General features: G+C 40.5%; 1 protein-coding gene and 1 non-coding gene across 2 annotated transcripts in view; both read right to left on the bottom strand.

Annotated features, from left to right (window-relative positions):
• The window catches only part of LOC113516258 (Golgi-specific brefeldin A-resistance guanine nucleotide exchange factor 1), a 39,424-nt gene that overhangs the window by 10,391 nt on the left and 1,320 nt on the right, over positions 1–27,713 (bottom strand). Inside the window, exons 2-23 of the mRNA XM_052895208.1 lie at positions 26,724–26,842; positions 24,952–25,060; positions 24,305–24,478; positions 18,803–18,902; positions 17,558–17,775; positions 16,298–16,478; positions 15,659–15,827; positions 14,011–14,643; positions 13,256–13,406; positions 12,532–12,767; positions 11,742–11,950; positions 9,557–9,719; positions 8,727–8,997; positions 7,947–8,095; positions 6,742–6,868; positions 6,261–6,385; positions 5,991–6,118; positions 5,329–5,575; positions 4,749–4,890; positions 4,096–4,202; positions 3,678–3,873; positions 352–473 (exon numbers count right to left, since the gene is read on the bottom strand). Of these exons, the coding sequence (XP_052751168.1) occupies positions 352–473; positions 3,678–3,873; positions 4,096–4,202; positions 4,749–4,890; positions 5,329–5,575; positions 5,991–6,118; positions 6,261–6,385; positions 6,742–6,868; positions 7,947–8,095; positions 8,727–8,997; positions 9,557–9,719; positions 11,742–11,950; positions 12,532–12,767; positions 13,256–13,406; positions 14,011–14,643; positions 15,659–15,827; positions 16,298–16,478; positions 17,558–17,775; positions 18,803–18,902; positions 24,305–24,478; positions 24,952–25,060; positions 26,724–26,842 (4,076 nt within the window). The remainder of the gene's footprint in view (positions 1–351; positions 474–3,677; positions 3,874–4,095; positions 4,203–4,748; positions 4,891–5,328; positions 5,576–5,990; positions 6,119–6,260; positions 6,386–6,741; positions 6,869–7,946; positions 8,096–8,726; positions 8,998–9,556; positions 9,720–11,741; positions 11,951–12,531; positions 12,768–13,255; positions 13,407–14,010; positions 14,644–15,658; positions 15,828–16,297; positions 16,479–17,557; positions 17,776–18,802; positions 18,903–24,304; positions 24,479–24,951; positions 25,061–26,723; positions 26,843–27,713) is intronic.
• On the bottom strand, positions 21,225–21,355 carry LOC113516316 (U11 spliceosomal RNA). The gene has a single exon (XR_003402233.1). It is a non-coding gene; the product is annotated as a U11 spliceosomal RNA (small nuclear RNA).

Here is a 27,713-nt window from a genome sequence, read left to right as displayed (position 1 = left end):
AAAAAAATGTTAGTTTCTAGAAACCATTAATCATCCTATAATATATTCATCATCATCATATCAGTCGTTAATTGTCCATTGATAAACATAAACCTCCCTCATGAGGAGGGTTTTATCAGTAGTTGCCATACTTGGCAGGCGGGTTGACAACCACAGTTAGGCTTTTGGTGATGTTTTAAGAGGGACACTATTGCTCATCTCTCCACTAACAACTTTCTTTAGTCGCCTCTTATGACACCCATGGGAAAACAAGTGGTGACCCTTTCTATGTCGGAATCATAGGCAGAGATATCGCAATAACTTTGTAATGGTTAATTGCATTAAATATTTAAAAACAATAGTGGAACTAACCTGTATGCTAACTAAATGGTATTGATCAAGCGTGTCGAGTTCTTCGTCGCTGGAGTCATCGTAGCGCCGTTTCGCCGAACTAGGCCTTTGTTTTCTGCCGTCTCGTGACTTGGTTTTTTTACCTAGAGGAAGCGAAAAAGGTCTGTTTGATTTAGAACGTTTGGAATGGCCCCAACTGAAAGACAAGTATGACATATATGGACACGTATATTTGTGACCACCATAAATGACATAATATAGTTGAGCACACCAGCGTACAGTGTACAGTGTACAGTGCAGTGTACAGTGAGGAGAGAGCAGTGGTGGGTACCGGCGCGGGCGGCGGCGGCGGCGAGCAGGCGCACGGCGCGCACGGCGGCGCGGCAGTTGTACGGCGTCACGTGCGCCACGTCGCGCACCACCAGCGCCAGCGTACAGTGTACAGTGTACAGTGTACAGTGTACAGTGTACAGTGCAGTGTACAGTGAGGAGAGAGCAGTGGTGGGTACCGGCGCGGGCGGCGGCGGCGGCGAGCAGGCGCACGGCGCGCACGGCGGCGCGGCAGTTGTACGGCGTCACGTGCGCCACGTCGCGCACCACCAGCGCCAGCGTACAGTGTACAGTGTACAGTGTACAGTGTACAGTGTACAGTGCAGTGTACAGTGAGGAGAGAGCAGTGGTGGGTACCGGCGCGGGCGGCGGCGGCGGCGAGCAGGCGCACGGCGCGCACGGCGGCGCGGCAGTTGTACGGCGTCACGTGCGCCACGTCGCGCACCACCAGCGCCAGCGTACAGTGTACAGTGTACAGTGTACAGTGTACAGTGTACAGTGCAGTGTACAGTGAGGAGAGAGCAGTGGTGGGTACCGGCGCGGGCGGCGGCGGCGGCGAGCAGGCGCACGGCGCGCACGGCGGCGCGGCAGTTGTACGGCGTCACGTGCGCCACGTCGCGCACCACCAGCGCCAGCGTACAGTGTACAGTGTACAGTGTACACGTGCGCCACGTACACCAGCGCCAGCGTGAGGAGAGAGTGTACAGTGAGGAGAGAGCAGTGGTGGGTACCGGCGCGGGCGGCGGCGGCGGCGAGCAGGCGGCGCGCACGGCGGCGCGGCAGTTGTACGGCGTCACGGCGACGGCGCGCACCACCAGCGCCAGCGTACAGTGTACAGCGGCGAGAGAGCGTGGTGGGTACCGGCGCGCACGGCGGCGCGGCAGTTGTACGGCGTCACGTGCGCCACGTCGCGCACCACCAGCGCCAGCGTACAGTGTACAGTGTACAGTGTACAGTGTTCAGTGCAGTGTACAGTGAGGAGAGAGCAGTGGTGGGTACCGGCGCGGGCGGCGGCGGCGGCGAGCAGGCGCACGGCGCGCACGGCGGCGCGGCAGTTGTACGGCGTCACGTGCGCCACGTCGCGCACCACCAGCGCCAGCGTACAGTGTACAGTGTACAGTGTACAGTGTACAGTGTACAGTGCAGTGTACAGTGAGGAGAGAGCAGTGGTGGGTACCGGCGCGGGCGGCGGCGGCGGCGAGCAGGCGCACGGCGCGCACGGCGGCGCGGCAGTTGTACGGCGTCACGTGCGCCACGTCGCGCACCACCAGCGCCAGCGTACAGTGTACAGTGTACAGTGTACAGTGTACAGTGTACAGTGCAGTGTACAGTGAGGAGAGAGCAGTGGTGGGTACCGGCGCGGGCGGCGGCGGCGGCGAGCAGGCGCACGGCGCGCACGGCGGCGCGGCAGTTGTACGGCGTCACGTGCGCCACGTCGCGCACCACCAGCGCCAGCGTACAGTGTACAGTGTACAGTGTACAGTGTGAGGAGAGAGCAGTGGTGGGTACCGGCGCGGGCGGCGGCGGCGGCGAGCAGGCGCACGGCGCGCACGGCGGCGCGGCAGTTGTACGGCGTCACGTGCGCCACGTCGCGCACCACCAGCGCCAGCGTACAGTGTACAGTGTACAGTGCAGTATACAGTGAGGAGAGAGCAGTGGTGGGTACCGGCGCGGGCGGCGGCGGCGGCGAGCAGGCGCACGGCGCGCACGGCGGCGCGGCAGTTGTACGGCGTCACGTGCGCCACGTCGCGCACCACCAGCGCCAGCGTACAGTGTACAGTGTACAGTGCAGTATACAGTGAGGAGAGAGCAGTGGTGGGTACCGGCGCGGGCGGCGGCGGCGGCGAGCAGGCGCACGGCGCGCACGGCGGCGCGGCAGTTGTACGGCGTCACGTGCGCCACGTCGCGCACCACCAGCGCCAGCGTACAGTGTACAGTGTACAGTGTACAGTGTACAGTGTACAGTGCAGTGTACAGTGAGGAGAGAGCAGTGGTGGGTACCGGCGCGGGCGGCGGCGGCGGCGAGCAGGCGCACGGCGCGCACGGCGGCGCGGCAGTTGTACGGCGTCACGTGCGCCACGTCGCGCACCACCAGCGCCAGCGTACAGTGTACAGTGTACAGTGTACAGTGTACAGTGTACAGTGCAGTGTACAGTGAGGAGAGAGCAGTGGTGGGTACCGGCGCGGGCGGCGGCGGCGGCGAGCAGGCGCACGGCGCGCACGGCGGCGCGGCAGTTGTACGGCGTCACGTGCGCCACGTCGCGCACCACCAGCGCCAGCGTACAGTGTACAGTGTACAGTGTACAGTGTACAGTGTACAGTGCAGTGTACAGTGAGGAGAGAGCAGTGGTGGGTACCGGCGCGGGCGGCGGCGGCGGCGAGCAGGCGCACGGCGTGCACGGCGGCGCGGCAGTGCGCCACGTCGCGCACCACCAGCGCCAGCGTACAGTGTACAGTGTACAGCAGTGTACAGTGAGGAGAGAGCAGTGGTGGGTACCGGCGCGGGCGGCGGCGGCGGCGAGCAGGCACACGGCGCGCACGGCGGCGCGGCAGTTGTACGGCGTCACGTGCGCCACGTCGCGCACCACCAGCGCCAGCGTACAGTGTACAGTGTACAGTGTACAGTGCAGTGTACAGTGAGGAGAGAGCAGTGGTGGGTACCGGCGCGGGCGGCGGCGGCGGCGAGCAGGCGCACGGCGCGCACGGCGGCGCGGCAGTTGTACGGCGTCACGTGCGCCACGTCGCGCACCACCAGCGCCAGCGTACAGTGTACAGTGTACAGTGTACAGTGTACAGTGTACAGTGCAGTGTACAGTGAGGAGAGAGCAGTGGTGGGTACCGGCGCGGGCGGCGGCGGCGGCGAGCAGGCGCACGGCGCGCACGGCGGCGCGGCAGTTGTACGGCGTCACGTGCGCCACGTCGCGCACCACCAGCGCCAGCGTACAGTGTACAGTGTACAGTGTACAGTGTACAGTGTACAGTGCAGTGTACAGTGAGGAGAGAGCAGTGGTGGGTACCGGCGCGGGCGGCGGCGGCGGCGAGCAGGCGCACGGCGCGCACGGCGGCGCGGCAGTTGTACGGCGTCACGTGCGCCACGTCGCGCACCACCAGCGCCAGCGCCTCGCAGCACCGCGCCAGCGCCGCGCCGCTGCACGCGCGCAGCCGGACTTCGCCCTCCAGCGACTCGCACTCCAGCGCCGGCTCGTTCTTCACCTGAATACAGACCACGCGATACAGTTCTATCGAGACAAAACGCGAGCAGTCAGCGCTGACCATCCGCCGAGTGTCGCGCGTCACACAAGACAACGTGCAATACAAACAGCGTGCCGATTTTGCGTCGAGCGGAGACCGACATACCACCGACCTAACAGATGTCGGGCGCATGTTCCCGGCGTTACGTCAACGAAATGACAGATCATCTGTCAATATACTTACTAGAATCCATCCCTGCGTCTGTGGCGAGTGCGACAATTCGCTCTCTGAGGACATGCTCGTCGGGCGCCTCTCACTCTCGTCTTCGGAATCTTCAGAGCGACTTGATGCTGCACAAATATTCTGTTATTAATATACTGGTGTTTAAAGAATAATCTATTTATACCTAGTCGTAAGAATCATAAGTATTTCTCGAGTTCAAGTAAGATGTATCAAATGGGAACAATTCTCGGACTTGTGGTGTACTACAAGGCACAGTTCTCGGACCTACTTAGATGATATGACTGTATGACCAGAATAATTCTGAGACCTATTAAGGTATATTTTAAAATAGATTTCTCAAGTGAGGCATGTAGCAGAATACAGAATTTGAAGTCAATTGTACATTATGTAAATTTGAAATTGAATTATGGAAAGTTCTTGGCGTATGGTTTAGGCAGAAATAACCACTCCTCTATTTCTATTTCTATATTCTAGAGGCGACTAAGGGAGCATAATGATCGAAGGATGGGAAGCATTGTTCTTCTTAATACATAACTGATACCTAACTGGGGTAATAACTACCCCCCCCCCCCCACCTGTAGGGAAAAGCCTATGTTCAATAGTGGAGAGTTAAAGATTTTAGTGTGAAATAATGAAAAACGATTAACCATTACCAGAGCTGAGCGAGGTGGAAGCATCCCGCGGCCAAGCGCCGGCACCGGCTGCACACAACAGTGCAAACACCACATCCCAGTCCGCCGCGCTGTGTACGTTCTGAGCCGACGTTTTCACTAGCTCGTACAGGCCGCAAGATATCTGTGTATGAACTAACCTTGCTATCATATTTGTAATCACTAATAGAAATAAGAAATAATACAGAAGATGGAAAATTTATTTACAATTGTGTATGTACATTTGAACTTGTTTTAAAAGTCTATTAATAACCGGTTATAAAGAGTTTATGTCCGTACATAATATACTACTATTTAATTATATTATTATTTCACAGGTTTAATATTCATATTCAAGCCATTTAGCCCGGGTGACTTGGTACAAGTTTTCATTCTTTACATTGATGCTTTCTTCCTGGTTGTTTTTGTGACATTCTCATAATGCAAAGGAGTGGTGATACGTCGTATTGTTTACTTTTCCAATGCTTAGGAAAAACAACAATTTAAGAAATATTACATAAAAACAACGATGGAAAAGTATATGACAATAAGTTAAGCAGCGTACAATAAAAGCGACACATACGACTTCGGCCTGGTGGTAGAAGAGCTTGTAGGGCAGCTGGAAGAGTATGCGCAGGTGGTGCAGCGCGGGCGCAGCGGCTTGATCGCAGCGCATGAGCCGCGCCGCCGTCCGCAGCAGCGCCGTCACCGCGCGCCGCAGCGCCTCGCCTCCCCCGCCTCCCCCGCCGCCGCCCGCCGCGGTCGCCGCCCACAACACCACGCGCGTAATGTGCGCGCTCGCCTCCTCCCATGTCGCTTGTAAACGATCCCTGCACGTACATCACTTTTATTCATGTATTTTTATGGAAAAGAGAGCTTTCCGCCGTGTTGCGCTTTTTTTATGAATGAAAATTAAATTCATTTATTTATTTCATTAACTGGGTGAGCTTTACAGTTAGTTACAGGAATGCTAACAGCGTCTGGATTATTGATTTTGACTTGCAGATTATTAAAGAATAATAAGTAAAAACGAGGTCAGATTAGTTAGCACTTCGTGACAAATTCATCCGAAATTAACCACGACGGTTTGCAGACGAACCATAGAGAAGTCGAAAATTAAAATGGTATCTCAAGATCTTTAATCATTAGTTAATGATAAAATATAAAAGAAGAGCTTCAAACTTTACAATAAAATGATAGATAGATCTTCCAAATTTGAATTTAAAGATATACAGTAAAACTAACCTATTTTGTATAAGTGTCTGCCCCAATAACTCTAGGAAGAAGATAGTGATCTCTTCCAGCTGTGGATTCATCTGTAGACTTTCTGGATCTGGTGGTGTTCCCACCGCTATCATGGCTCGAATAAGTTCCTGGTGACAAAATTTTGGTGGAGTGTGGGAGGAATATATGAAATGTGTAAAATGACACTATTATATGCTGTGCTATGTTATATTATAAAACATCATATGTATGTTATACTTAAAATAAAGACATGTCATGTAATTTGTGTACCTGTAAGCTCTCTACTTGTAGGAACTTCGTCTCCGTTACTAGTAGACTAGGCAGGTTACATTTGGCGACGCATTCTGTGGCAATTTCTATTAGGGCTTTTTCGTGTGGCGTTGGAGCTCGTATGCCTGTCGATAAATAATAATAAAGAATGGTATTGTAACTAAAAAGTCATCCTATTTCATGTCTATTTTCATGTCCTGGTGCTATAAACTTGGATAATTTTTATTATATAGCGCCATCTAGCGATAACAAAAATGTAATCGCCATAGTAGTGTCGTGTTGAATAATCTAATATAAAAATAAATGTAACACGACGCCAGAAGTAGAAATTCTAATTTTTATTTAATGATATAAATAAAAGTGTGCTAGCTTTTTATTATACATCTGAGAAATTTTAACAATTCTATTTAATTTATTGTACAGCAAATCGGAATTGGGCCAGGTAGCCACCCTCCTCGCATAAGTATGATATGTAACGTACCTGTCTCCCCGAGCGCAATGTACGAATAAATGCTGGACAACAGACCGGTGTCCGATCCACGCGGCGTCGCGCGGATCAGCGCCACGCGGCCGCCTGGCGCTAAATAATCCTCCACTTCCACCATGCACTGCCGTACAACACAAACGAATTAACATTCAGGCATGGGTAATATCGGTATCGTTCCGATATCTATATGTTGGGTTCTTCTGAACATTAATACCAGAAAAGTCATTACACATTTTGAAATCGCCCATACTAGTAAGATATCTATATTTATTTCGATCTTATATATTGAATAACCGACACTTAATATTGTAATTGTAAAAATCTTTATTGTACATAACTCAGATTAAATACTAGTAAATGATTTAGTATACAATGGCGGACTTATCCCATAAAGGGATCTCTTACAGTCAACCTTTGAGAAGCTGAAAGAAAACTGTAGAATGTATAAGGGTAATAACCGTACAATTAAAGATAAACTAAATAATACTCAGTAAAAAAAAAATTGAATATATAACACAATAAAAACAGCTCTATATACCTACTATTGTTACAATAATAAATATATAATATATTTATTATTGTAACAATAGTAGGTATATAGAACCTCGATTTATCAATATAATTATATATTACTCCCATCTATTAAAATGAGATCACTGTGTGCACGCGCGGTTGCGTGTGTGTTTGTGCATGGGCGTGCGTGTAAGTGCGTTTAGGATTGAATGTTTTTTTTTTTTTTTATAGAGCGACTGGCTGTCTCGGCAAACGTTGTTTTACCATATATATTATTTCTAGAATGATACATGAAAATTTATCGTACCACAATTATTCGATTGCCATCTTGCAACCCTATTTCGGCTTATAACAATCGCGATTTAGATACAGGGGTTGATCGTAAAAGGGTAAAAATTTTAGGTTGTAAGTATTTTTCCAATGCTAAACCATAATAAAATAAAAATAGTAAATTTTGATAAAAAAACAAAATATTTAGAGGTGGGTCACCTTTATCAGACAGGAGTATGAGAAATAGATGTTGGCCGATTCTCAGACTTACCCGATGTGCACATAAAGTTTCATAAAAATCGGTAATGCCGTTTCGGAGGAGTTCGGTAACAAACACCGCGACACGAGAATTTTATATATTAGATATGTGGTTATGGTTGTGGTTGTGGTTGAAGTAGTGAAGGTGCAGGTGTAACCTTGGGCAGCAGGCGCGCGACGTAGAGCGCGGCGAGGATGTCGAGCAGGTGGCGCCACGCGCTGCGCACGCAGTCGGCGTGCCGCGCCGCCACCGCGCACGCGCGCTGCAGCGCCAGCTGCGCCTTCGCGGACTGGCCCAGCGACACGCCTGCACCGCAAACACACGCTGCACTACACTGACCGTCGCTAATGGAAATACGCTTCATCAAGGGGGACAAACGATACCAATAAATGGGCCCTTGGTGATAGTGATATTTAATAGGGCTCCATAGACATTTTTAGAAACTAAATGGAATTAAAATATTTTATTGTTTCAGCCAGAAATAATTGTCTTTTTTTTTTAAATAATTAGTTTTCAATTATGTCTCTCTGGGGGCCTTCGTCTCACTTTTCCCATCTCACCTTCTTAATGAAGCCTTTTCATTATTTGGAGATTTAAGGGGCCTACCATGAAATATTTTCCGAAATTTCGAAGCCAAACGAAAAAGAAATTTGATGTTAAAATTACATAATACATGCCGTTTGGAAATATTTAAAATGTTAAAATATTATTTCTTTGAATTTTTATGATAAGATGTATGACGAATGAAATGCTAAACTGCATTTATTGGTCCGATTTTAGTATAAACAAAAACACGAAACTGAGTCCAAAATTTCGGAATTTCATTTCATGGTAGACTCGCTGCTTCTAAATGCAAAGGAGTCTCTTTCAATTTAATTAGAATGAATTGAAATGAGGTATGTTTATGCAAGGTGTATATGGCGAGGCGCGCGGTGACCTATGGCGACGTAGGAGGCGTGGTGGTGCGCGAGCAGGCCGGAGAACTTGCAGAGCGTGAGCAGCAGCGTGTCGAGCGTGAGCGTGTCGCACGGCAGCCGCGCCTGCAGCGCCGCGCAGCGCTGCAGCCCGCGCAGCGCCGCCAGCGCCGCGCCCTCCTCCCCGCCGCCGCCACCGCCGCCCGCCGCCTCCCCCGCCGCCGCCGCCGCCGCCGCCGCCTCGCCCGCCGGCGGCGGCGGCGCGCGCTCGAACGCCGCCGACAGCGCGCTCACCTACACAATTATTTCTGTTTCACACATCCCACTTTCTTCTTTATCATTTTATCATATTATTTAACCGATTAAATGTCAAAACAAACTCTTTTATAATACTAAGAAATATCTTATATAGTATTTCTGTCATTTCAATTATTTAACCCCTTTAATTGACGTTTTCTTAATTCATAATTTTGTTATGTTCTTTGTTATACATTTAATTGACATTTTAATTATTATTTACTATTTTTCTTTATTATTATTCTAAATATAAATTATACAAGTGACCTTGCATATAACGATATAATATAAATTAAATTTTTAATATGTAATAATATTTACATATTTATCTAATGTCTAAGGCAATTAAATAAGTCCCAAACTTAATACTACGTAGTTTCTGTTAATAACGTTAACTATTTAATGCAAATAAAGACATTTCATTCCATTGATAAAAAAAACAAACGGAAATAACTCCTATCTATGATCAACTAGTAAGTTGATCACAGATACGAATGCTTCAATTTGGTCCTGCAGGAGCCGGACGAGGTACGGAGCGAGCGGGCGAGGTACGTACGGTGGGCGGGCAGGCGACGGCGAAGAGGCGCGCGTGGTGGTGGTGGCGGCGCGGCGCCGCCGTGTAGCGGCCGGCGGCGGCGCCGCGCCGCTGCAGCACGCGCCACAGGTACGCCTCGCGCACCGGCCCCACGCGCTCCGCCGGCATCACCATCTCCTCGTTCCTGCCCACGACCACCGCCGATCGTTTATTTATTTATTTAAGGCCAACCAACATACCATACATTTATATTTACTTAAACGATAATATGGTTACTATAAATGGGTATTATAAAATTCTGCCTCAATTAAAGGCCGACACGACACGCGTATTCATATTTTATATAACTACTAGCTGACTCGGCAAACGTTGTTTTAACATATACATTATTTCGAGAACTATACATGAAAATTTATCCTACTGCAATTATTATATTCAATTGCCATCTTGTAACCCTATTGCGACATATAAAAATCGCGATTAAAAGACAGGGATTGATCGAATTTGTATGTGTTTTTCAATGCTAAGTCATAATAAAATAAAAATAAAAAAAAAATGTCATAAAATAAAATATTTAGAGGTGGGTCACTGTTATCATTGAGGGGTATGAAAAATAGATGTTGGCCGATTCTCAGACCTGCCCAATATGCACACAAACATTCATAAATATCGGTAAAGCCGTTTCGGAGGAGTTTGGTAACAAACACCGCGACACGAGAATTTTATATATTAGATTAGGATGAAAAATGATAAAAACTACAGTACTGGGTATACAATAAATAGTTAGACTTAAGACTTGTTAACGCTGACACGCTACACTACGCACCAATATAAGGCGATACGCCCCCATGCGGATCCACTTACACCCACCCGCGTATCAACAGAGTTACAAGCATCAATGCAACAATTACATGCGAAAAACAATCTAAATTATATTATTTCTATTCTATCCCAATTTATTCTGTCCTCCATTTACCAAAGGTTGTCTGTAAGAAATTGCCCCAGAAATAGGACCGCCTTTTATACCTGTATGTCCATAGTTCAATTTATACCTTATCCTAATGTATTTTAATTGTATTTTCTAATTGTTTTTGTAATAAACCTGTTAACCTGTTAATAAAATGTTACAAATTTAAATTAATCGTCCGGCAACGGTTATCAATAGACTGTATGTAGTTACTACGATGATGGTAGGTAAATAATGAACACAAGAGAATAATGAAGGTGGAGACCACTGAATTGAAGCTTTGTAGTTAGCAGGATTCGGTTCTGGCTTCAGGCTTCCCAGTACTTCTGGCTCGTTCGAACTTACCCTCAGATCCGGGTTACCTATCCACCGCCTTGAACCGACCAGCAGTGCAATGCCCTCCTCTCAATCAGCCTCTTGGTTATGTGTGATATAATTAAAAGCGATACGAAACGATATATATTAATTTGTACGATATTCGCGGCAATATATGCACGCGCGCGATAATATTCGAAAACGGGAACGACGACAACGAACGCACTTTCTACCGACGCATTCGATAACAACAGACAAGACTTTTTTTTACGATATTGTTGCCAGGCGAAATTTATTAAAGCTACAATTCTTAACAAAACCTAATCTAAGTTAAAACATATCTATTCTTAAGGATGTGAATAAGAACTTGTTCAATGGCAATGTATTAGTCTACTATTAATAATATTATAATTTTGTGAATTTCATACTATTTTTGTTTACATAACATTATTTTCTATCAGGTGAACTATCAATTTATCAAAGCAAAAAAAAAAAACTGAAATTAAAAAATATAAACAAATTCATTTTTTTTATATACAACTTAGAATGACAAACAAGCTGACAGCCCACCTGATGGAAAGTGGTAACCGTCGCCTATAGACAAGAGCAGTATCATGGACATAACAGAGTATACTGTTTCGCCCATGATACCCCCCATGCATTGCCATTCCTGAGGACTCAGGTGTTATCCCTCTGTACCTAGTAAATTCACGCCATATCCCACCCTTCAAATCGAAACACAGCCATGCAAACACAATTCCTTCACGGTTGAAACACGAATGGGACAGAGGTACCCAAGCAATCGACTTTTGTACAAAGTCTCCCTCTGGTGTGAGATTCAAAGTGTGATAAATAAAACAGCAAATTCTCTACCTTGAAAGCGACTTTAAAACAATAAATAAAATATCATAACGACCGACTCACTTTATGGAGTGAAAGATCGCCTCCAGCATGGCCTGGTCGAAGTCGCCGGAGCCGTTGCACCCCCTGAGGTTCTTCACGAAGTCGTCGACGGTCATGGGCACGTTGAGTTTCTTCGCGTTGTGGTTGTGCTGGTCCATGTTGAGCATGATCACCGCGTACGCGAGACGAAACGCCGCGTCCGTGTTCGCGAATGGCTCGCCGTTTGTGCTCTGTAGGTAAATATCATGATATCCGTTAAGTGTCCACTGCTGAACATAGACCTCCCCATTGGGGGGACAATAAATATATAGTAATTAATTATTATTAAAAGCGTTTATATAATTGAATACTCTAGAACAGTGTAAAAAAAAACATATAAACTACTAACTTAGATTATATAAACAGAGCATCGAGCCTCAAAAACGGGTCAACATTTTATAACCTAATTTTCAAATTAGCTGACTTGTTTTTTTTATCAGTATCCTATATATATATATATATATATATATATATATATATATATATATATATATATATATATATATATATATATATATATATATATATACGTACAAAATGCATCTTGACGTATTATTTAATAAATAAAATAAATATTTACGCATTAAAAAGATGCATTAAATTTATACGACAAAATATAGAAATTATAAAGGAATCGCTCATAACTATTTATCACGAAAAAATTTATGAAAAAGAGCTGTTTTTCTCGAAGCATTTCTATGGAGTCACTACACTACGAGTACATAATGTAAGGCCACTACTGTGGGTGTGCAGCAGCAGGCGAGCGACTCACATGCCAGCGGTCGGCGAAGCGCTCCATGACGAGGAAGATGAGCGGCGCCTCGCCGGGCAGGCGGAAGGTCTCGAGGTAGAGCCGCAGCGCCTGGTCGATGCGCAGGCCGGTGTAGTCGAAGCTGTCCGCGAACGCGCCCAGCACGCTCGGCGCCGCCTCCGCCTCGGCCTCGCCGGCCTCGCCACCCTCGCCGGCCTCGGCCTCGCCGCGCGACGACCGCTTACAGATGTACTCGCCTGGGTGCACAAACAATCACGGCTTATATTCCGGGGGATTGTTATTAATGGAGACTAAGAGCCCCATTGCTAGCAATATACCCAACCAGATGGACCTCCACATGTTCCCCCCCCTGGAAACCATTTTACTGAATTCCAAGTGTATTCACCACGATGAACTAACTGACCTATCTTTTCATCCTCACCTATCATCCCTCATTGGTGACCCGATAGTGTATACCGTTAGCGCAGGCGGGGTTACCATTCCATTATCATCCATTAAAAAAAAGTACATTTATAATAAAGTGTGCATACTAGGGGTGTCAGTCGTGGCCATGACCTTGGACAAACAGATAACCGACTACGATCTAGCGTGCTGGATGCGGTTGCCAATCCGCCAACTAAGCGTGGCAACTACTGGCGAAACCCTCCAAGGATGCTAATGTACAGCAATGGCCAGTTAAAAGCTGATATGATGAAGATCCAAGATGTATCAATTAGCGACTCACCAATCATCTTCTTGTCCAAATCGGGGTTCTCCCTGAGGAAGAGCGCGACCTCCCGCGGGTCGAGCGGCGTCTTGAGTACGCCGTGCTCCTGCAGGAACTCGATGCCGCGCTCCGGCTTCTGGTTGAACAGCTCAGTGCCTTGTGTCACCCACTGGATGGAGGAGTTCCATAATGTTATGTAATAAACCTTTGATTCTTAATTCCTTATTTATACAATTAAATAAATACTTATTTAATGTAAATGTCACCAAAGGGATACTTTGTACAAAAGTCGATTGCTTGGGTGCGTCTGTACCATTCGTGTTTCTACCGTGAAGCAGTTGTTTGCATGGCTCGTGTTTCGATATGAAGGGTGGGATAAGGCGTGAATTTACAGGGTACAGAGGAATAATATCTGAGTCCTCAGGAATGGCAACGCATGGGGGGTATCATGGGCGAAACAGTATACTCTGTTATGTCCATGGCACCGCTCATGTCTATAGGCGACGATTACCACTTTCCATCAGGTGGGCCGTCAGCTTGTTTGCCATTCTACGTTGTATAAAAAAAAAAGTATTTATAGTATTTTAATGTGGCAACGCATGAGGGGTATCATGGGCGAAACAGTATACTCTGTTATGTCCACAGTATTGCTTATGTCTATAGGCGACAGTTCTCACGTTCCATCAGATGGGCAGTCAACTTGTGTAGCAATTCACATAAATACAAATTCCTTGGTCGCACTTCTTGAAAAAAAAATTATAAAGAAATCTCACCTTCTTCAAATTCCTAATGTTATCCAACTCGGCCTCCGTGGGCAGATCTGTATAAGGCTTGTGTCGACCCATCCTGCCCCCCACAAAGTATTCGCTGATATCGTGGGCGGCGTATTCGCTGCCAGCCGACTCGTCCATTCCCCCCAGCTCTAGTGACACGTGGCCTCCTCGCCCGTACTTCTTCTCTTTCTCCTCCTCAAGAATCTGTATCTGCGTCTCGCTCTCGCACTCGTCTTTCGCCTGGCTTCCGATCTCTATTGCCTCTATTATGGTCAGCAACGCTTCGAGAGACAACGTATGTATGTTATAAGCCGTCGACGACACCACATTTTTCGATAACAATTTCGTTATTTCCTCAAATACATTCATACAATAAATGTCACAGTCGTAGTTTAAATACAATTCAGCGCACAGTCCAGGTATTCTAAACATTTGGGCCAGACTTTCCAAAGCTAAATGGTGGATTTCCTTCAGCTCGTATATAGCTTTTGTGGTGTCTGTCGATATGATTTCGATAATTTTTTTGAAGAACGCCTCCATTTGGAATTTCAGATGGAAACGGAGCGCTTCGAAGAGAAGGAAAGAGACTTGTAGGTCGAGAGCGAATATTGAAATTCTCTCTGTGTCTAGTAACTGTAAAAAATATAACATAGTTACATTGAATTTCGTTTTGTAAATAGTTTTATCTTGACAAATATTGGATGCTGAATAATAAAAAAAGATTAAGCCTTATAAATGACCCTATAGATGATAAAATAAATTCAGGATCAATAGAGGAATAAACTCTATTAATGACAATGACAAAAAAAATCTTAATAATCAATTTAAACACACAAAATTTACTTTTACATTTTATTAATTTATTTAATTTTTAATTTTTTTTTTATTAATTAAATTTGTACCCTAAACGTTGCTGTATTGCAAAATTGAAGCAAAACATATGATCTCCCTATTGCTACTTTATTAATTTTAATATTCAAAGTCGTTTGCTTGGGTACCTCTGTCCCATTCGTGTTTCTACCGTGAAGCAGTTGTGTTTGCATGGCTGTGTTTCGGTTTGAAGGGTGGAATATGGCGTGAATTTACTGGGTACAGAGGAATAACACCCGAGTCCTCAGGAATGGCAACGCATGGGGGGTATCATGGGCGAAACAGTATACTCTGTTATGTTCATGGTACTGCACATGTCTATAGGCGATGGTTACTTTTCATCACTTTCCATCAGGTGGGCCGTCAGCTAGTTTGCCATTCTAAGTTATATAAAAAAAAAAAAATTTAAAAATTAATAATAATGCAAACAAATTGAAAATCTCTCTTATAAAAAATAAAAAATCATACAAATTTTCTGTTTTTTGTTTTGTTTTGTAAACTGGATTCAGTTCTTATATTAACACTTATTCATCTTATTATAATGATCCAATTTATCCAAAGGTTGTCTGAAAAAAATTGCTTTAGCGATAAGACTGTCTTTTGTACTTCATAAGTAGAATATATATTTATCTTTGTAATATACATATATAATATTTGTTTTTAATATATATTTATTCTTTAAGTGGTGCAATAAAGAATTTTTTTATTGGATAATTATGTTTCAATTCATACATATAAACTTTTTATTATCTATTCACATGTTAACTTCAATACTTACACTCAGCAGGTTTCTGCAGAGCGGATCCTTGACTAGGTACAAAAGGGAGGGATAGTTGGCTATCTGGTCGGCGCCCACTTCGAGAGCGGTGCCGACCAGGCACAGCCCCAGGTGGACCATGGCCGACGTATTCTGCGCGTCCAGCGGGTTGCACAGGGATATGAGGAACCTGTGGATAATAGCACGTGAGCAAGCAGTAAAGGAAAGAGATTTTTATTAACATAAAGTTGAAATTAACTTACAGTTGTTTTCATAAGTTTTTCATCAATTTGTTTTTCACCAAAATTAATGTAATAAATTAAGAAAACCTCGGCAGGGAGCTCATTTTTATTATCTATCTGCCATCTAGAAGAAGTCTGTTTGTAAAATGTGCTGGTTCTTGTTGTATATAGGTATTATTTATTATTTATATTAATTGTAAATAAAATTACCGTCTGTTGACTTCAAGTATTATATGTATTTTATTTTTGTTCTTTTTCAATTGTTTATAAATATTCTTTTTTTATAAAAAACTACAATTGTCAATATATAAAAAGGTTAATTTTGAACAAAGTCTATTTCATAATGTTTTCTACTTCTGAAATCAACGCGTACGAGGCAGTGGCCAAAAAAGTTACTGTATTATAAAAAAAAATATACCTGAAGAGTTCACGAACGCAGACCAGCCCGTACGGCTGCAGGAGCGGCGGCTCCTCTTGCGGCGTGAACCTGATGCCGCGGTGGTTCACGTACTCCTCCAACTTCTGATCACCAGACTCGGCTGGTTGAGGGGTTGTCTCCTGTTGGCTGCTAGGTGTCTCCTCAGGCTCTGGGACTTCCGCTGCAATAATTACGTAAAGTATGTTTGAAACTATTCCCAGATGGAGTAGTTCATATAAAGTATCTTTATTACTATGAACGGTATCATAGGTGACACAGTATACTCTGTTATGACCATGGTACTGTTCGTGTCTATTAGCAGCTTAGAGAAATTTGGATAATTTTATTTGACAGTTTTGATACTTGTAAATCGTACATAGACTTTTTTTTTTATATACGACAGAATGGCAAACAATCTGACGGCCCACCTGATGGAAAGTGGTAACCGTCGCCTATAGACATGAGCAGTACCATGGACATAGCAATACACACACATACTGTTTCACCCATGATACCCCCCATGCGTTGCCATTCCTGAGGACTCAGTTGTTATTTCTCTGTACCCTGTAAATTCACGTCATATCCCACCCTTCAAACCGAAACAGCCATGCAAACATAACTGCTTCATGGTAGAAACACGAATGGGACAGAGGTCCCCAAGCAATCGACTTTTGTACAAAGTTTCCCTCTGGTGAGAGACTGTACAAAAGTTAAATTGACAATTTTATTAGTCTATGTTTGATGTACATAGAGCTATGCTCTCTAGTCTATAGACTACAGTTGCCACTTTCCTTCAGGTGGGTCGTCAGCTTGTTTGTTAAGCAAAAAAGTAAGGTTGGCTGTCATTCTAAGTCGCATAAAAAGTAAGCTTGTTTGCCATTCTAAGTCGTATAAAAAGGTAAGCTTGTTTGTCACTCTAAGTCGCATAAAAAGTAAGCTTGTTTGCCATTCTAAGTCGTATAAAAAGGTAAGCTTGTTTGTCACTCTAAGTCGCATAAAAAGGTAAGCTTGTTTGCCATTCTAAGTCGCATAAAAAGTAAGCTTGTTTGCCATTCTAAGTCGCATAAAAAGTAAGCTTGTTTGCCATTCTAAGTCGCATAAAAAGGTAAGCTTGTTTGCCATTCTAAGTCGCATAAAAAGTAAGCTTGTTTGCCATTCTAAGTCGCATAAAAAAGGTAAGCTTGTTTGTCATTCTAAGTCACATAAAAAATAATGTGTGGCTTGCTCTCTGAACATATACCAATAACTAAACCAACTCACCATCTTTGACTTCCTCTTTCGCCTCCTTCTCTTCACTTGGCTGAGGAGTTTCCGTGCTGTCCGCTACGCATTTCTCCAGCAGTTGCGTGATGGAAGTGTTACCGTTGGCTGCCAGATCCATGGATGAGTGCCTTCCATGTTTCTTCACCGGACTCTTGACCAGTTGGTCCACAGGTTCGATCGTGATTTCGGCTTCGTTTATTAAGTTCTTGTCTTGGCTAAACATTATATAAAAATGTAATTATAATTTCATATAGGAGAATTATAAGTTCATATACTTCTGTCTTGTAAATATGTTCTAATAAGCAATTCATCTGTCATGTGCTTCCGGCATTTTTCTCATAGGTGTCGTAAGAGGCGTCTAAGAGAACTTTATGGTCGAGGGATAGGCAGAAGCGTACCTCGTAAAACTTATTTATATTATATACGTATGTTTAACATATGTATTGTAATCTCATTTTTATGTAAATTATATTTAGAATATTATGTATTTTGTTTGGTTATTTTTTTGTATTTACTGTGTCTTACTTGTGCCATCTACCGTTCTCTCTTTACTTATCCATTCTTTATGCCAGGTTGTCTGTAAGAGATTACTTTTAGCGATAAGGCCGCCTTTTGTATATGCACATTCTGTATAAATACTTCTTGTATACATCTCTATGGTGCACAATAAAGAATATATTATTATTAAAATATTACTAAAAACCGTATATCTGTGCGTTTACATTTAAAGTCGCTTTATTTATGACTGACTGAGGGAGAGAGTGTGAAAGAGATAAAGAACGAAGCGATTTATAGACGCATACTGAGAAAGATATAATCACGTTTTTATAGATTTTTCTTCGCAACAAGCAATACACCTACATACCACAGAGCAAGTAGTTACTAAGCTATATATAATATTTCATTTGATTTCAACCAACACATTACTATACTCTATCGATCGCAGAAAGAAAACTAAAAATCGGTTCAGAAATAGTATTACTGTCAAAAATATATACTTATTGTCACTATATGTTCATTGTCACTATATGTTTATTGTCACTATATACTTATTGTCACTTCAAGTAATATTTAAGAACAGGTTATTCTAATCATGAATGCTATCATGGACGGCACAGTATACTCTGTTATGTCCATGTTACTGCTCATGTCTATAGGCGACGGTTACCACTTTCCATCAGGTGAGCCGTCAGTTGGTTTGCCATTCTAAGTTGCATAAAAAAATAAAAGTATTACCACTACCTATGTCTTTCGGTTTTCCCCTCACTTTCCTGCTCATTGTCCGCAACGCTCGCACTTGGCTGATCTGTATTCGACGGTTTCCTCTCCAGAGAATTTGTATCTGAAATGGAAGTCAATATAAAATATTCATAATACAAGCAGGAAACAAAATTCCTTAAGCTACTTTCACATGTGTCTTCACCAGAGGGAGAGATCTTCTTTCACCAGAGGGAGACTTTGTACAAAAGTCGATTGGTTGGGTACCTCTGTCCCATTTGTGTTTCAACCGTGAAGCAGTTGTGTTTGCATGGCTGTGTTTCGGTTTGAAGGGTGGGATATGGCGTGAATTTACAGGGTACAGAGGAAAAACACCTGAGTCCTCAGGAATGGCGATGCATGGAAGGTATCATGGGCGAAACAGTATACTCTGTTATGTCCATGGTACTGCGTATGTCTGTAGGCGACGGTTACCACTTTACATCAGGTGAGCCATCAGCTTGTTTGCCATTCTAAGTTGTATAAAAAAAAAAATACTTCATAAAAAATAAATAATACAGTGAGACAAAGTGCAGTATTTCGAAAATATCATATGGCAAATAAAACAATAATCCTAAAATATATTGCATATCAATCTATGACAAAAATTTTTTTGACACACTTAGATAAAAATTATATATATATATACGAGGTCTGTCCGGAAAGTTCGTATAAAAGTGTTCTGGAATGCGAGAAAGAGGAGTGGGGAGGCCAGGTAAGCGCAGGACCCCTTCCTTATGTCCCTAACAATGCTTCAGTTCTGGTCTGACCGCCGTGCGGTGCGAACTGGCTTGTCACGCCATCTGTGAAGTTACCTCTTAACGAAACCCCGTCGGCATGGAGCCCGCTTCCGTTGAAGAGCAGCGCGTCGTAATCAAGTTTCTCTCGAAACTCGGCAAGAATGGCCGTGAAATTTTTGCCGATCTCAGAACAGTTTATGGGGATGATGCTGTGAAGGAACCAACCGTCCACAAGTGGCTAAAAAGATTCAGAGAGGGCCGAGAAAGCGTTCAAGATGACCCACGTTCAGGACGTCCTTCCACTTCACATTCCGACGAAAACGTGGAAAGAATTCGAACTTGTGTTAATGGGGACCGTCGTTTAACGGTCAGACAGGTGGCTGAAGAGCTTAATTTGGGCAAAACCGTGGTCCACGAAGTTCTAAGAAACGAACTTCAAATGAAAAAAATTTGCGCCAAGATCGTTCCGTGAGTTTTTGAGTAAAAATTCCATTACGGTGACCGAACACCCCCCTATTCGCCGGATTTGGCCCCGTGTGACTTCTTCTTGTTCCCAAAAACCAAATTGGTACTTCGGGGGCGGCATTTGGGGGACATAAATGAGATAAAAAAAGCTACGACGGGGCAGCTGAGAAACCTACAACCAGAGGACTTTCAAGGAGCCTTCTCACAGTGGAAACGGCGTTGGCACAAGTGCATTATGTCACAGGGGGAGTACTTTGAAGGGGATAAAATTGATTTACCTGAATAATTGTAAAATAAAATTTTTAAAAAACTTTTATACGTACTTTCCGGACAAACCTCGTATATATATATTTTATATTGACATTTCATTGAATTCTGGTAATGGCCGACAAATACTGTGTGGTGGCATAAAGCTAGAGTGATTGGTATCTAATAAGTTGACTTTAAAGATTAAAAGGAGTGATTAAAGAATATTTTAAATATGCCAAAACATGCTACGCTCTCTTCATAATAATAACAACACACTCTCAGCTTCAAATCCGGAACGAATCTCGACTACCTACTTCATATTTTATTTAAACATTTTTCAAATACATTTTTAAGACCGAAATTCGAATTTTCAATGAAGATTATAAAAAAAATATAATTCGATAGCAGAGAACTTTTTAAATAATCTATAAGAAACGCTGAAAATTGACAATTACAATGTATTACATCTCTATTAACATTACGTATAGAGGTAAAGGGATTATTAGTAATGGGGATTTACCAGCTTCAATACTAGCTATATACCCTATCAGGTCGACCTCCACGCGGTTCCCCCTGGGAATTTATCACGATGGGCTAACTGACCTGCCTTCATTCTCACCTCTCATGCCTCACTGGTGCCCTGCCAGCGCATACCGAAAGCGCACCCAGGGTGACCATTCCATTATCATTCATTAAAAAAAATACATTTATTTAAATCTAGTATATCTAAAATAACATGGTCATTTAGCCCAAGCATGATCGACTAACACAATGCATGTTTGTCATTCAAGTTATCTGTTGTTTCTAATAAGTATTTCTTACAAACAATTTTAAATTTATTAAAAGATGGATCCAAAATATCTTTATATAACACTTAACATCCATTCTCACAAAAGACCTGTTAATTCTAAAATATTGAAGTCTAAACTTGATAGTGATATGTGAAAATTATAGGAGGCGCCGGTACATAAGGATAGCCAACTGCCTCTCTGATCAAAAAATAATATGTTGAGTATGTCTTGATAACCATACCCCACGCACCGTTGCCGGTGCGTGTGCCATCGAAGAGGCAAACACCCTTTTTTGAACTGGCAAAATTCTAAGATAATACTAATACATTTCAATACAAAGCAACGATAGCGCGATACAGAAATTGTAAAGCGCCATCTAGTGTTATGATTCTAAATTACAAATAAAAAAATCGAAGCAAAAACTGTTTGGAAAAAAATGTTTAATATTTATTTTTAATTATAATCAAAAGATAAATTACATGTGAGCTTAATTTTTGTGATTAATTTTTTTTAAATAATTAAAGCCTCTGTTCAAAATTAACCTTTTTATATACTTTGACAATTGTAGTTTTTTTATAAAAAAGAATATTTAAAAACAATTGAAATAGAACAAAAAATACATAATATACTTCATGTCAACAGACGGTAATTTTATTTACAATATAATATAATAAATAATAATAATAAAGATAATAACATATATGATAATAAGGATCATCATATTTTACAAACATAAATAATAATCTTTGTCTTTTTCTTAATGTCCTCTACCCAAAGGTTGTCTGGAAGAGATTGCTTAGCGATAAGACCGCCTTTTGTATCACTTCTCATTAATATTTACTGTATTTGTTATTTCTCTTTTTACTTGGTGCAATAAAGTGTAAATAAATAAAATAAATAAGTGGTCCTTCGATAGCCTACGTAATTGGATAAATAATAATTAAAAAAATATCAACAGAAGAATAAAACAATCCCAACAACAAACCTTTGATCAATAGATCACACAATCGTAAGTAACCTACATTATATATACAATACATACAATACGATAATAACCAATTAATAAAAAAATATGGCCGATTTAAAGAAATTACTTGATAAACGCACAGCACTAAAAGGCATTCTCACGCGCCATTATACATTCATCAGCGATATAAACAACCAACAAAAGCTGTATGAAATAAAATCTAGATATAAAAATTTAGAAAAACTATTAGATGATTATATGGAAGTTCAAATAGACATAGAAACTTTACAAGGTGAGGAATCTGATACAACAGAAATAGATAATTTTGAAAGAAAATATTACGAAACATCAGCCTTGTATTTAGAATTCTCAAATATAACGACATGGAATACTCCAAACATGAATCCTGACATTCTTTCAATAAATCCAGTAAAACAAGTAGCCATACCACAACACATCATCCCAAGTTATAGTGGTGAGGTAAGAGAGCAAAATAATTTAAAAAATTTATCCCTCTCTGTAATTGACAAAAGTAGTACTTTATCAGAAAAAGAGAAATTCTACTATTTGAAACCTTATCTAAAGGGAGAAGTTACCAATCAAGGAGGATAATTCTGAAATCGCTTGGATGACACTCGAGAAACGATATGAAAATAAAATGTTAAATGTCAATCACTATTAAAAAATTTTAAACTACAATACGACTGCGAGAGATTATATCAAGGATTTTCTCAGCGAATTACAGCAATTATTACATACATTGAATGCGATGCAAGTTGATATATTTGAAATAATATTGATATATTTAATTAAGATGGAGAGTTCCCTAAGAATGGCATGGAAATTAAGCAGACAAACTACAGATCAGATGCGTTCAAAAGTCTTAAAGCTAAGTATACTCATGCATATAATACGATGCCTCATTCTTATATTAAGAAGACATCTCAACTATCGATTTCTCCTGCCTCAAAAAAAACCATTGGAGGTACCTTTTTAAGACATATTAATAAGCTGATCTACTTGACATCACATGATAATTAATTTTATATGTATAAATATTATTGTTAACTTTTATTTCTAGTAGATAATAATTTATTTTAAGTATTTTTATAATTTGTTAAATTCTCTTACACCTTTTCCTAGGTGGAATATGTTCAAAATTAACCTTTTTATATACTTTGACAATTGTAGTTTTTTTATAAAAAAGAATATTTAAAAACAATTGAAATAGAACAAAAAATACATAATATACTTCAAGTCAACAGACGGTAATTTTATTTACAATATAATATAATAAATAATATAAGAACCAACACATATTACAAACAGCCTCTTTTATTGAAGTAATTATATATATTTTTGTTATTTTTTTAATTTTAATTTAGAATCACAACAATAGATGGTGTTGTACATTTTCTGTATTTCTGTTTGTTGTTTTTTTTGCAAATATATATATTAATTGTAATGCAATATATTAACTGCAATTATAAATCTCATATTTGTATTCATATTTGTGAAAGTAGTATTTGCGGTCGCACTCCTACGAAATGGCTCAACCGGTTTTTTTTGTAGATTGTTATATTTGGTAGGTATGAAAATGGGTCTTTTTTTTGATGGGTGAAAATGGTATGGTAACCCCGCCTGCGCTAATGGGATACGCTGCCGGAGCACCAGTGAAGGGTGATCGATGAGAATGGAAACAGGCCAGTTAGCCCATCGTGATGAATTCATCAGGAATTAACCATGATAGTTTCCAGGGGGTACCATGAGGAGGTCGACCTGGTTGGGTATATTGCTAGCAATGGGATTTTTAGTCTCCATTACTAACAATCCCTTTCCCCCCTATGAGAATGGGTCGTAAAGTATATTTTATACCGCTAGGTGACTAGAATGTTGCTATCCAGAAAAAAATTATAAGACAGAACAACATTTGCCGGGGTCAGCTAGTTATTTTACAAATAATAACCATGTAACTATAGTTTCCTATTTATATAAAAATAGTAGTTTCTTATTTACAACAGTATTAATAATGCGTAAATTTGTAAAATTATTAGTTGTGCAGAATTAAACAAAATCTGAAAACATAGATGGCCCATATGGTGAGTTAACATATAGGTACAGGTGGGTAATATATTGCAATATTTATATATTGTAGTTATAATATCTATATATTAGTCCAGTAATGGATAATGACCACATAATTAATAATTAACTCTCTCCCTAGCGATACATGACAAGGTTTTAAACTAATATAATATTATTTACAAAAACTTACTGCTTGCAGTGTTTATATTTTTTCTCTTGCTGGTTTTCTCTCTCTTTTTAAGCGAGAGTCCTACTGTGGTGAAATTGGCAGCTCCGGCATCCTCTGGTGGGAACTGCGGCAATCTCATGAAGATCAGCTGCGTCATGTCCCGCAAACACTGCTCCGCATTGCGGCGGAGTAATTCTGAAAAAGTAAATACAATAATTAATTAAACTCAATGTTTATTCATCAACCATTTGGATCTATAAGTGGCTTATTTAAATAATTTAAAAATAATTTAATTAATCATAAAACTACCTTTATTTCAGTACACCTTTCTTATATTAAGAATAGAATATTGACAGATATTTATAACTGGTTACTTGATTACATTTATTATACTGGAATTAAACAAAATAATTCTTATCAAATGCCCTGTTATATAGACTTCTGCAAGATAACACCTAAATCAGTAAAAGATGTTTAGAAAGCAGACGCATAATAAAAACTACTACAGCATCCTTATTTTTAAATATGGCAATTTTATATCTTTACGAAAAAAAGAAATGATAAAATGAAAGCTTATCTAACCAAGATAATATATAATCCAACATTATCCTTACTGTGCAAGCTGTTAATGGAAAATAAAACTGCGATAAAAGGATTATAATAATCACCTGTTAGGCGGGTTTCGAAGCAAATACGAAAACAGCTGAGCATTATCTCGCAGACGCTCTCGTCAGTCAACATGGCGCCTTCCGGGCTTAGCATTAATGTGCGAAGAACCTATATAAAAATGTATATATAAATAAGAATTTGTCAATTATGATAATAGTTTATCGGCAATTGGTAGAATTTCGTAACATCATCATCATCATCATCTCAGCCATTATATGTCCACTGCTGAACATAGGCTTCCTCCATAAACTGCCATAAAGAACGGTCCTGAGCCGCCTGCATCCACTGACTCCCTGCAATGCATTTGAGATTGTCACTCCATCTAGTGAAGGATACACTGCATTTACATATTTCATATATAACTTTATAATATCCCATTATTCATCATCTCTCCATAAACAGCTGTTCTCTCGACTCTCCAATATTTACAGGAATGAAAGGGGTGATCCATTCGATGTCGAAACCACACAGCAAGTCTATTATAATACTGGTTTATAGGCAATTAGTAGAATTTCGAATATAATTTTATAATATCCTACTATTATGAACTGGCCTTTTGCTCGCTATTTTATATGCGTAAATTTCAGGAAAAATAATCATTTTGACCACTACTCGATGGCAAATTAAGATGAAACATATGAAAGATTTTAAGTTAGACGTGCAGAAATATAACTGTGAAAACCGCATCCAATTTGGTAGCAAGTAGTTTTTACGTAACAAACATACTCAAGAGAAAATTTCTAAAAATTATTGTTCATAGAGCCAGAATGCTCTTATTAAGGCCTCTCATATAATATTTCTCATGTACAGACATCGTCAAATTACAATTTTACTATATTAATAATAAAGCCTTTATTCTCTGACATTTTTACTTTAACTTAGATACTACTTATTACTAAGCTAGCTTTCTAGCAACCATTATGTTGGTCAGGTTGTCTGTCGACATAGGCCTCCCCCAACTGTTTCCACTTTCCCCTATCCCTAGCTGACTTTCTCCATCCTTTAGGTAAATCATCCTCCCATATTTTGATTTGTCCTCCCCATTGTCTTTTCCCATTTCCTATATTAATGAGATGGGAAAATGTTTAGATCTTTGTTAGTTAATGATGCCTAAATTGTTACATGGATTTGAATGTCATTTTGTACATGGATAGTGATACATGAGTTACTTTTCAACCGACTTCAAAAAAGGAGGAGATTCTCAATTGTGTTATATTTTTTATGTTTGTTATCTTGTAAGCATGTTATTTATAAACCAATTTCAGAAATTCTTTTGTAATAATAAGGATATACTCTCAAATTGATTTTTATCCAGATTGATTCAATGGTTTACTTTTTAAACTAATATAACTAACTGGTTTTGCTTAATGTTCTTTTTGTGGAATAAAGTTTTAAGTAAATTATTATTAGAATAATAATTAATAATTTCTTTAAATATATAAATATAATAATTTATTTCAATTACAATAATAATTAAAAATTAAATATGTTCTAAAAATATTAATACACTTTCAACTTTTGTTACACACTTTTTTTTTACTCTTTCAATACAATTTAATGAAAAGATAGCTTTTTGATAAAATTACCACAGAAACATTATCTAAAAGAAATTATTAAATAAATATAAACATTCAATCCATTAATAGGTTTGTTTATTTTTTCATTAAATCTATTGAAACAAACTATAGTAAGATGGAAGACCTACATAAATAGAATAAATAGTGTATGTAAACTGCTATTTATTCTACTAAGGATACAACTTTGAACTCACTTGTAATATTTTCATAAGAACAACCCCATCTGAAGAGTGGTCGGTGCCCACAAATCGCGCGTGCGTGACAGCATCAGCTATGTCCTCCACAGTGGCGGGCACACTGGGGTGTGTTGGATCTGTAATCAGTAAATGAATGATTAATAACAATTATTCACTTTCAAAACACCAGCAACCAAAAACTGGAAAAAACGGCAGAGGTACACCACACAAGAGAAGGAAAAACAATTTGGAGAGAACAAGTGCAGGACCACTCTGGACAGAGAGACATGGAAAATGTTGAGGACATAGTTAATTTTAAATTTTCTGGTTTCTAATACATATTTTAAATACACAATTTTATGACATTATATGCCGATATTTATTGCTAAAATCAATGGAGTATGTAGATACTATTTACCTGCAATTTTTCATTGCATTAAGTCAATAGTATATTTAAAAAAGGTTAGAAGAGGCCTACACTAAGTGGCAAACAGAGAAAACTAATTTATGTCAGTGATATGCATAATAAATAAAATAAAGGGTTATTATTAGTATTATAATGTAATACTTACTAAAAATATCTGTTTTGTAATAATTTATTTATATATTTATAATTACATATATTATTATTATACAAAAAATTACATACATATAAATTATATTAAATAAAAATGTACAACAGGCGAACTTAACTCTGTAAGAGTTCTTTTCCAGCAAACCCTCAGTGGAGAGGAGCATTAATTACCAACAGGCAGTGTGTGTACAATAAGAGGGGGAAACAGTTTAGTTATTTCTATTACAAAATAATAAATTTGTTTACATATATACAAAGTAACTTATATTACTTTACATTCAAAATACATATGGGTATATCTATATATAATATAGATATAAAATATCTCTACCTATATAAAATACATACATATACATAACAAACATGATAAGTTCATGAGGACAGAAGATCCAATTTTAATTTGCTCTTGAATATATTCAACAATTGACTTCACG

Source organism: Galleria mellonella, unplaced genomic scaffold (assembly GCF_026898425.1).
Source record: "Galleria mellonella isolate WM207_F2 unplaced genomic scaffold, CSIRO_AGI_GalMel_v1 utg266, whole genome shotgun sequence".
Classification (NCBI taxonomy): domain Eukaryota; kingdom Metazoa; phylum Arthropoda; class Insecta; order Lepidoptera; family Pyralidae; genus Galleria; species Galleria mellonella.
This window is presented reverse-complemented; position numbering and strand designations above follow the sequence as displayed.